Source organism: Molossus molossus, unplaced genomic scaffold (assembly GCF_014108415.1).
Source record: "Molossus molossus isolate mMolMol1 unplaced genomic scaffold, mMolMol1.p scaffold_m16_p_2, whole genome shotgun sequence".
Taxonomy (NCBI): domain Eukaryota; kingdom Metazoa; phylum Chordata; class Mammalia; order Chiroptera; family Molossidae; genus Molossus; species Molossus molossus.
Window position 1 is genome coordinate 90075450 of NW_023425355.1, and position 11323 is coordinate 90086772.

At 37.6% G+C, this 11323-nt stretch overlaps 1 protein-coding gene across 1 annotated transcript in view; it reads right to left on the reverse strand.

Moving 5' to 3' along the window:
- The window catches only part of GABRA3 (gamma-aminobutyric acid type A receptor subunit alpha3), a 294868-nt gene extending 288679 nt beyond the window's left edge, over nt 1–6189 (reverse strand). The window contains exon 1 of the mRNA XM_036270472.1: nt 6020–6189. Within this exon, the coding sequence (XP_036126365.1) occupies nt 6020–6159 (140 nt within the window). The 5' untranslated portion in view covers nt 6160–6189. The remainder of the gene's footprint in view (nt 1–6019) is intronic.
- Nucleotides 6190–11323: the final 5134 nt, after the last annotated feature.

Here is an 11323-nt window from a genome sequence, read left to right on the forward strand (position 1 = left end):
CATTCTCTACTTCTATCTTTTGTGCAGCTGGGTCACACAGGCCTCTCTGGTGCCCCTGTACTCTGCAGGTCCTGTGGGTAACTGTATCACACAGTCCCTTTGGGGACCTGACTCTATGCCTATGTTATGGGCTGCTGGGTCGCACAGGCCTCTCTGGTGCTTCAGCACCCTGCAGGTCCCACGGGTAATGGATTGCACAGTCCCTGCTGAGTCACACAGGCCTCTCTAGTGTCCCCACACCCTGCAGGTCCCGTAGGCAGGCAGTTGGATCACACCAGTCCCTTGTTGTTGGTTCTTTTAATAGGGAATGCACTGAATCTGTAGATTGCTTTGGATAGTATGGACATTTTAAAGATATTGATTCTTCCAATCCATAAATATAGTATATGTTTCACTATTTTATATCTTCCTCTGTTTCTTTTTTAAATGTCCTGTAGTTTTCTAAAAACAGGCCTTTTACCTCCTTGGTTAAATTTATTTTATGAATTTTTTGTTTTTGCAAAGGTAGATGGGATTGTTTATTTGGTTTCTCTTTCAGTGTGTTTATTATTGGTGTATAAAAATGCCATCAATTTCTTGATGTTAATTTTGTATCCTGCTACATTGCCAAATTTATTTATTAATTCTGGTAGATTTTTTATAGTGTCTTTAGGATTTTCTATGTACAATATCATGTCATCTGCAAATAATTACAGTTTCACTTCCTCCATTCCAATTTGGATGACTTTTATTTTTTCTTCTTGTCTAATTGCTGTGGCTAAGACTTCCAGTACTGTGTTTAACAAGACTGGTAAAAGTGGACATTCTTGTATTTTTTCTGTTCTTAAGGGAAATGCTTTTAGTTTTTGCCCATTGAGTATGATGTTGGCTGTAAGTTTTTCATAAATGGCCTTTATTATATTGAGATATGATCCCTCTATTCCCACTTTACTGAGCATTTTTATCTGAAATAGTTGCTGAATTTTGTCAAATTCCTTTTCCGCATATATTGATATGTTCATATGATTTTTAACTTTCATTTTGTTTATGTGGTGTATCACATTTATTGATTTGTGAATACTGTCCCAGCCTTGAATCTCTGAAATGAATCCTACTTAATCATGGTGAATAATCTTTTTAATATATTGCTGGATCTGATTTACTAATATTTTGTTGAGGATTTTGGCATCTACGTTCATTGGGGTTATTGGTCTATGGTTTTCTTTCTTTGTAGTGTTTTTATCTGATTTTGGAATTAGGATAATTCTGGCCTTATAAAAAGAGCTGGGTTTGTTTCTACCTCTTGGATTTTTGCAATAGTTTGAGGATAATGGGTATTTGTTCTTTGAATGTTCAGTAAAATTTGAAGAAGCCATCCACCCAGGCATTTGTTTGCTGGGAGTGTATTAATTATAGCTTCAATTTCCTTAGTTGTTATTGGTCTGTTCAAATTTACTCATTTTTCCCAGTTCCATTTTGGGATACAGCGTGATTCTGGAAATTTGTCCATTTCACCTAGTGTCTGATTTGTTAGCGTATAATTGTTTATAGTATTTTCTAACAATCCTTTGTATTACTCTGGTGTCAATTGTTACTTATCTCCTTTCATTTATGATTGGGACTACATCAAACTAAGAAGCTTCTGCATGGCCAAAGAAACAAGCATCAAAATGAAAGGGAGCCCTGGCCAGTTTTGCTCAGCGGTTAGAGCATCAGCCTGCGGTCCAGAGAGACCCAGGTTTGGTACTCACTAAGGGCACATACATCTGTTGCAGTTTGTCCCCAGACCTGGTTGGTCGTGCAGGTGGCAGCCACTCGATGTGTCCCTTTCACATCCATGTTTCTCTCTCTCTCTCTCCCTCCCACTCTGTCTGAACAAAAAATGGAAAAAATGTCCTCGAGTGAGGATAAAAAAAAAAAAAATTAAAAGGGACACCCTCTCTGGGAGTACCTATTTGGCAATTATATATCAGATAAGTGGTTAATATCTAAAACATATAGAGTCCTCATACAACTAAATAAAAGGAAGTCAAACAATCTAATTTAAAAAATGGGAAGAGGACCTAAATAGACAATTCTAGAATATACAAATGGCCAGGAGACAAAAAAAAATGCTCAAAATCTCTAATCATCTGAGAAATGCAAATTAAAACAACTATGAGTTATCACCTCACACCTGCCAGAAGGGCAGCCATCAATAATTCCTCAAACAACACATGCTGGAGAGGATGCAGAGAAAAGGGTACACTGGTGCAATGTTGGTGGAAATTCAGAGTGGTGCAACCACTATGGAAAACAATTTGGTGCTTCCCGAAAAAATTAGAAATGGAATTGCCATCTGACCCAGTGATCCCAATTTTAGGTACATATCCTAAGAAGCCTGAAACACCAATCAGAAAGAATATATGCAGCCCTATATTCATAGCAGTGCTATTTACAATACCTAAGATCTGCAAGTGACCCAAGTGTCCAACAATAGATGAGTGGGTAAAAAAGCTGTGGTACATTTACACAATGGAAAACTATGCAGCTATAAGAAAGAAGTATCTCTTATCCTTTTTGACAACATGGAGAGACCTGGAGAGTATTATGCTGAGTGAAATAAGCCAGTCAGAGACAGACAAGTATCACATGTTCTCACTTATTTATGGAATATCTTGAAAAAATAAGTTGTTGACCAAACTAGATGCAGAGTCATGAAAGAGGGAACAGACTAATAAACCTCAGAGGGATCAGGATGGGAGGGGTGGGGAGAGAGAACCAAAGAACTTATATGCATATATGCACAACAAATGGACACAGACATTAAATTTAGGAAAGCAGGAAGGCTGTGAGAGTGGGAATGAGGGTTTCAATGGGAGAAAATTGGCACATCTGTAATACTCTCAACAGTAAATAAATGAACAAATAAATAAATAAATAAATTTAATAAAAATACTTGAAGAGGTAAGGTTCGTGTATTGGGAACTTCCATATTATTTAGAACATCCATCATTGCCCAGTAAAATCAGATACATTAAAAGTTAATAAAACAGAATTAATCTGTTTTTCCAGACATAAAAAACAAAAAGGGCCTAATGGGCCAAGTATCTAAAGACATATCATTGCAGTTCTATAGCACTCTGCCCAGAGATAGAAAGACTAGATAGATAGATGATAGATGATAGATAGATAGATAGATAGATATAGATAGATATAGATAGATAGATATACACACACAAATATATATGCAAATATAAATAGCAACATGTTTTAGTGTTTCTAAGAACATGGGAGAGTAGACAAATTTAAAACAACAAAAGAAAAGTCACTATGAAAGAATAAAATATAATGCATAATACTAAAATATTTCAAGGCTACGGGGATAATTTCTAGTAATGATATTCCTAAAATAAAATGGGATTTTAAAGTTCAAAGAATTTTTTAAAAGAAGTCACAGGATGTTTTATATTGCATTTCTGAAGAACACAGAATTTGGTGACAGGAGGACTAAGAAATAAGGCTGACAAGACAGGTAGAGCATGGGTCATAATGGGCCTTATAAAATCATATTAAGAATTTTATATTTTAACCTAGGAACAACAAAAATCCATTAAATTACTCTAATCAGGATAGCTATAACTTTACATGCACTGTGGGAGAAACAATGGCTACAGAGTGAAGGTTACTTTGGATGGGAGCAAGAGTTTAGGAAGTAAATCCAATTAGAGACTCATGAAGCTGTCCAAGTGGAAGAAAATATTAGATTAAACTATAGTTGTAGCAGGAAAGTTGGAAAATGTAGCTGAATCCGAGGGATTTGGGAGGTAGAAATGATAGACCTTGGTGATTGATTCAATCTGGAGGGTGAAAGGTAGAAAATTGTCAAAAACAATTTCAAGTTTCTGGCTTGAGTGATGAGATACATGGTGGTTCCATTGACTAAAACATAGAAAAATGGAAGAGAAATATGTTATATCTGCTTGTTGTTTGTTTTTAGAGTTGAAGGAGGGAGATGGAGATAATGAGACTACTTTGTATATACTTAGTTCAAACAGTTTATGGAACAGCCAAATGGACATATCCAATATATAGTTCGATTTAGAGGCCTGACACTCAAGAAAAGTTAGGAAGGGTAATTGAGATAAGAGTCACTGGCATATATACAATGTAACAATGATATGAAGATGAATGAAATCAAATAGAGTCTATAATAAAAATTTTAACGTAAAAACAAAAAACAAACAAAAATCACCTGAGCAGTCCAGCTGGTGTGGCTCAGTGGTTGAGTGTCAATCTATGCACCAAGAGGTCACCGGTTTGATTCCCAGTCAGGACACATGCCCAGGTTGTGGGCCCAATCCCCAGTGAGGGGCATGCAGGAGGCAGCCAATTGATATTCTCTTATCATTGATGTTTCTATCTCTCTATCTGTCTCACTTCTTCTCTCTCTATAATCAATAAAGAAAACAATTTAAGTTTATAAAAAAACATACCTCGGTTGCAGTTTGTCCCTGGCCCCAGTTGGGGTCGTGTGGGTGGCAACCACTCAATGTATCTCACATCACCTGAGCAATGAACAATGAAAGACAAGACTACCAAAAAGATTACAAAAGATCTTTATATCATAAAAGCTTTGATATAGCTGTGTAGTATTGTAGAAAGTATACATAAAAGTATAAAGAGCCCTGGCCTGTTTGGCTCAGCAGTTAAAGCATCTGCCTGCTGACCAGAGAGTCCAGGGTTCGGTTCTCGCTAAGGGCACATACCTCGGGTGCAGTTTGTCCCTGGCCCCAGTTGGGGTCGTGTGGGTGGCAACCACTCGATGTATCTCACATTGATGTTTCTCTCTCTCTCCCTTCCTCCCTCTCTCCCTCCTGCTGTATCTGAAAATAAATGCAAAAATGTCCTCTGGTGAGGATTAAAAAAAAATGTATAAAGAAACCCAGGTGTAATATTTACTGTTGGTACTATGTCCAGATCTCTTTCACTGGGACAGTGAAACCATCCCCCAACTAATTCAGAGTATTATCATCTGCTGAAGGGAGCCTAGGAGGTTATACCTTCCCCTAGTCAGGCCTCAGGCAATGATTCATTGAGGTGAAGGCTACAAAAGCCCAAATCCATTGCCTTAAGCTGGCCTAAATCTGTAGTGCCATTTATGTTCTGTATCTCCCTATGAGGTCAAATGGAAGCTACACTTTAAGTAAAATCATTCCTTTGCTTTATTTCTTCCTTTTCCCAACTCACTTCTCTTACTTCCAAACAACTTTCTCTGAGAGCACTCTCTTAATAAATAATTTGCTTAAGAATCCTTTTCTCAGGCCCTGCTTCTAGAGAACCTAATCGAAGAACCAGGGCATTGTGGTGTCTATGAAGTCAAAGAAAAATTATGTTTAAACTTACATTTATTTTATGCATATATGTTTCATTTCATAATAAAAAAAAGAATTAAGGAGGGAGGAAAGTCAATAATGCTGAATGCTGCTACATGTTACTTAAGAAATTAAGTTATATAAGAACAGACAAGTGTTCATTTTGGCAACAGCATCAACATTGGCCATAGTGGTTGCATAAGTAGCCTTAAAGTTATGGGGTTGAAAGTCAGACAGCAACAGTAGTAGAGCAGAGTGAAAAATAGGTAGAGAAAATAAAACCACTTCTTCAAGAAGTATGACTGTAAAAAGGGAGAAAGATTTAAGGCATTATCTGGAGGAAAGGTTTTTAAATATAAGATGGAAGTTTCTTGATCGCATTTAAATGTTAATAGGGCAAAGCCAATAAAAAGGACAGATTGAAGATCTAAGAGAGATTGAGAGCAGGTGACTGGACAGAATTGCTTTTAAGAAGTTAGAGGGGATTCAAACACAGACTAGGGCGTTGCCCAATATATCTCTTTCTACCTTGAGAGTCTGACCTGATTATGCTTTTACTAATTCAATGCAATGTCTAGCATCAAAACTAGGATACTTTAGTTCATCAGGGAAAAAAATTAAAATTTTTGGTACAAGGCAAGAATTTATAATAGGATTCTTTTGTTCTAGAAGTTAAAGGATCTTACCCGCCAATATCCTGCTTCACAAAATCCCCAGGTTCTTGTCGTCTTGATTCCCCTTGGCCAGTTGTTTCAGGGAGAATATTAATCAGGAAGAGGAACCCAAGGCTGGTCAGGTAGAAGTGATTCATTTGACTGATTATCATCTTCTTAGGCACCAACTTGGAGAGTCTTGTGAGATTCATGTTAAGGGAAAGAGGAAGGGGAAAGAAGTAGACAAGGGGAAGGAGAAAGAAGAAATTTCAGAAAAGATTTCATTTAAATCTATTAGTCATTTAACTTCCCTAGTATCTAGTTACTAAATGCTTAATGTGACAATTCCCTTTCTCCAGTTAATCAATGCCATGAAAATTCACTTCCAATCTACCCCTCTTTAAATATACTAGAGCCAGGACTTCTGGTCAAGATGGCTGCATAGGTAAACGCAGTATCGCATCCTCCCACAACCACATCAAAGTTACAACTAAACTACAGAACAACCATCATTCAAAACCACCTGAAATCAAGCTGAATGGAAGGCCTACAACTACGAAATTAAAGCAGCAGCCACATCGAGACTGGTAGGAGGGGTGGAGACACGAAGGGCTGGTCCCACACCCACATGTGCCGGATACAAATCAGGAGGATACCTTGGCTGGAAAGGTCCTGCCTGAGGACTGAGGGTCCCCGTCCCACACCAGGCACCCTGCTCAGGGTTCCAGTGCCAAGAAGAGAAGTCCCCATAACATCGGGATGGAAAAACCAGCGGGAACCAAGGCTCAGGGAAGCGGACTCAGATGGAGCCCCAGGCAGCTCCTTAAAGGGCCCGTGCACGGACTTCGAATTCACTCCCTCTAAGCTTGGAGGGGAGGCAGTTCAAGGGGTACGAGAGACATACAGGAAGGAACTGAGCTGTTTGGCACTGGAGTGAGGGCTGGAGAGGGGGCTTTCTCCGGGACAAACGTGATGTCAGAGGCCTTTGTTCCTTTGGTGAGCCCTTCACTGGGGTGGCAGACAGTCGCCATATCTGGGACTCCAGCAACCTGGCTCACACTGGTAGCCCCGCCCTGGTGATTCCCTGAGGCTCCGCCCCACCCAACTTTCAGGCCCACCCAAGCTGTTGCCACTTTCTTAACCATAGGATTGGCCTGTCTTGGATCCTGCTTCAGGTTTTCCCAAATTCTTTCAAACAAGCAGCATCTGGTCTCAGATAGCCCCATACCGCTTGTTAAGTAATACACAGAAACAAACACAGGGAGGCAGCCAAAATGAGGAGACAAAGAAACAGGTCCCAAATGAAAGAACAGAACAAAACCCCAAGAAAAGAACTAAGCAAAATGGAGATAAGCAACCTAACAGATGCTGAGTTCAAAATACTGCTTATAAGGATGTTCAATGAACTTAGTAAGAACCTCAGTGAACTTAGTGAGGGCCTCAAGAGCATAAAAAAGAACCAGTCAGAAATGATGGATACACAGTCAGAAATGAAGGAGGCATTAACTGAAATAAAGAATGATTTACACAGATTCAATAGTAGAGTAACGTAAATCCAAGAAGCAAACCATTGATTTGGAATATAAGGAAGAAAAAACGCCCAATCATTACAGCAAAAAGAAAAAAGAATCCAAAAAAAACTGAGGATAGTGTAAGGAGCTTCTAGGACAACTTCAAGCATGCCAATATTCACATCTTGGGGGTGCCAGAAGAGAAGAGAGAGAACAAGAAATTGAAAACCTGTTTGAAACAATAATGGCAGAAAATTTTCCTAACTTGGTGAATAAAACAGACATATAGGTCCAGGAAGCACAGAGAATCCCAAACAAGATGAACCCCAAAAGGCCTACACCATGACACATCATCATCAAAATGCAAAAGGTTCAAGACAAAGAGAGCATCTTAAATGCAGCAAGAGAAAAGCAGTTAATTACCTACAAGGGAGTTCTCATAAGAGTGTCAGATGATTTCTCAAAAGAAACTTTGCAGGCCAGAAGGGAGTGGCAAGAAATATTCAGAGTGATGAAAAGCAAGAACCTACAACCAAGATTACTCTATCCTGCAAAGCTGTCATTTAGAATCGATGGACATATAATGACTTTCCCAGACAAGAAAAAGTTAAAGGAGTTCATCACCACCAAACCGTTATTATATGAAATGATGAAGGGTCTTTTTGAAGAAAAAGATAAAATATATGAACAAACAAAATGGCAATGAATACATATCTATCAACAATGGAATCTACAAACAAAATGAACAGGCAGAACAGAAACATTCTCATAGATACAGGGAACATTTTGTTGGTTGCCAGATGGGAATGGAGTTGGGGGAATGGGTGGAAAAGGTGAAGAGATTAAAAAGTACAAATTCATTGCGAGACTGACAAACCTCAAAGGGAAAGGGGTTGGGGGGGGGTAAACAAAAGAACTTATATGCATAACCAATGGACACAGACAATAGTGTGGGAAAAGGCGGGAAGGGGGCGGGAGTGAGGAGGAGGGGGTCAATGGGGGGAAAATGATGAACATCTGTAATACATTCAACAATGTAATACATTGTTGAAGATTTTTAAAAAAATAAAAAAAAACATAAAGAAACTCTGAAAGAAATCAAGAAAATATTAACAGTGGTTTCCTGTATTAGAGGGACAGTGAATGAGAAAGATGGATGACAAGAATAAGAAAAAAAAATTTTTTTTACTGTATATCATTTATTTTTGTTTTGATTTTCAACTATGTTAATGTGTTTTTATTTATATAAAACATTAATAATCTAAAAAAGATATATATATACTAGAGCCCATCTCTAAATCCATAATTCATAGTCTTAGGTTACAGTTTTATTTCTTTCCCTGTCTTCCTATGACTAGGTGACTCACAGAACTTCTCTCAACCTTAATTATCTCTTATAATCCAAAAATTTTAAATAATCTCTCATGTGTTCATTTTATTTTACATCAATTTTGTCGGATTTTTACTATCACAAATGTTCTTGCTATAGTCAATGGTAGTATTGTAGAACATACCAGAATATTAAGATCTGGAGTCTCTTTGTAGCATATTTAGGATTGATTCTCATCTTTATACAGTTAAGCAGTTTTCTTGCAAACCCTGTGTGGGTAGCTTGTGCCTCTTCATTCAGCAGGTTATATAATCTGCATATTCTTAATTTAATACACCAGCTACAGGCTCCCCAACACAATTTGGTATAGCCATAGAAAACTATGATACTAGAGAAGATGGACTTCTGACATATGTAAATGTCCACATTATAGATAGAAAAAAAGTAGTTATAGTATTAGGATTTATCATATAAAATTACAGAACAATATGCAACAATTTTTACTCCATAAAACAATAACTTCTTATGGTCAATCTAATATATGTGCTGTGACATTCATGCCTCATAAGTTATACAAGAGTTGATGATCGTTTTACAGAAATGAACAGAAACAGAACAGCTCATGGCATATGAGTAAGAAAATAACATGCATTAGCAGACAACTCTGGAGCATGAGAAACATGCATAGGATAGGCAGAAACCATGATATATTCTCAAACATCTACACTGCTCCATCAGATCCTAATGTTGTATGATCACATGACAAAGGTCAATGCTTAATCATGACACATGATTGAAAATTATTTTACAGAAACAAAAAGACTTAGTACAGGACGTAAAGTCCAAATTACAGAAATGATCCACAGAATATACGAAAACCATGGTGGTTGCTCAGAAAACATGAGTGCATAAGTAACGATCCTGACTATAGAAGAAGATGGCCATGCTGCATGAGCAAAGAGACTCTTAGTGTATGTTCAACTATGCCATTCTAGTATGGGTTATGTTCAAATAATCATGATAAACAAGCAGCAAACCTTCACACTGAGAATAGGTGCTAATGAACAGAAGCAAATACCCATGATTTGGAAGGAGAAACTATGATATATACTATGATGCATAAAAAGACAAGAACTTTATATCAGCTTAACGACTAAGGTACATGTTCTAATAATCATTATGCATTAGAAGACTGCTATCATATACAGAAGACATTAGACATAATATGTGCCCTCCAACAACCATGGCATTTTGTTAGCAAATATCATTATTATAATGCATGTGGAAACATCTATGGTATAAAACAATTTAACCATGCTAAATATCAGAAAACCATAGCACAGGAGCATAATTGTCACTGAATAAGAGAAGAGGGGGTTAGTATTCACTCCATTAAGACACCATACATGATCAAAAGCATGTCACCTGGGCTGTTGCACAACAATATGAATATACTTAATACTACTAAAATGTACACTTAAATATTTAATATTTGTTATTGTTTTACCATGATTAAATTTTTTTTAATCCTCATCTGAGGATATTTTTTCCATTAATATTCAGATACAGTGGAAAGGAGGGAGAGAGAGAAAGAGAGAGATACATCAGTGTGATAGAGCCACACCAACTGGTTGCCTGCCTCCTGACCACAGCCAGGCCTGGGGACAAACTGCAACCGAGGTACGTGCCCTTGGCTGGAATCGTGACTCTTTGGTCCATGAGCCAACGGTCTAACCGCTGAGCCAAACCGGCCAGGGATAAATTTTAAAATTAAATTTATTGGGATGATATTGGTTAATAACATTGTACATGCCACAAGAACAGATAGTCTTTGCAAGTTAGCAAATTTCTACAAAACAGGCCCCAATCCAGGTATATGTGCAGAGAAATGTAGCACATTAGAAGATATTGGCATTAAATGCACATATGTACATCCATGGTACATGATCAGATGACCATCAAACAAATGCAGATAAGGACTGTAGAGGTAAGCAGACACCCAGAATTCTCATTAAAAACTTGGTAAATTTTCAAGTTACTGTAGTGCATAAAATGAAAACTATGACACTTGAACAAAGAGCCTGCAAACATGATAAAGTATCCATGTAGCTTAAGACAACTATGGTATATGCTTAGACAATTATGATTCATGTGAAGAGGTATTTGGTATATTTGGCCTTAACCATGATACATGTACATACAATGTGTATATCATGGCAACCCTGATATAGGATTAAGCAACATGGTTTAGGAGCAGATGGCCATGCTAGGGGAGTACATTGCTATGATTCAGGAACAGATGGCCATGGTCCATGAGAAGGCAGACATACTAAAAAAAACTGAGGGGGGGGTGGACAAAAAATATTCTTTTTGGTCATTTTCTATTATATTTATGGTTAAACTGCTGTAAATAGTTATATACAAAAGCAGGGGCCACCTAACACATTGGCTCACATGGAATATAGACTGTTATGGCAAAAGTTCTCTTGAGCATTG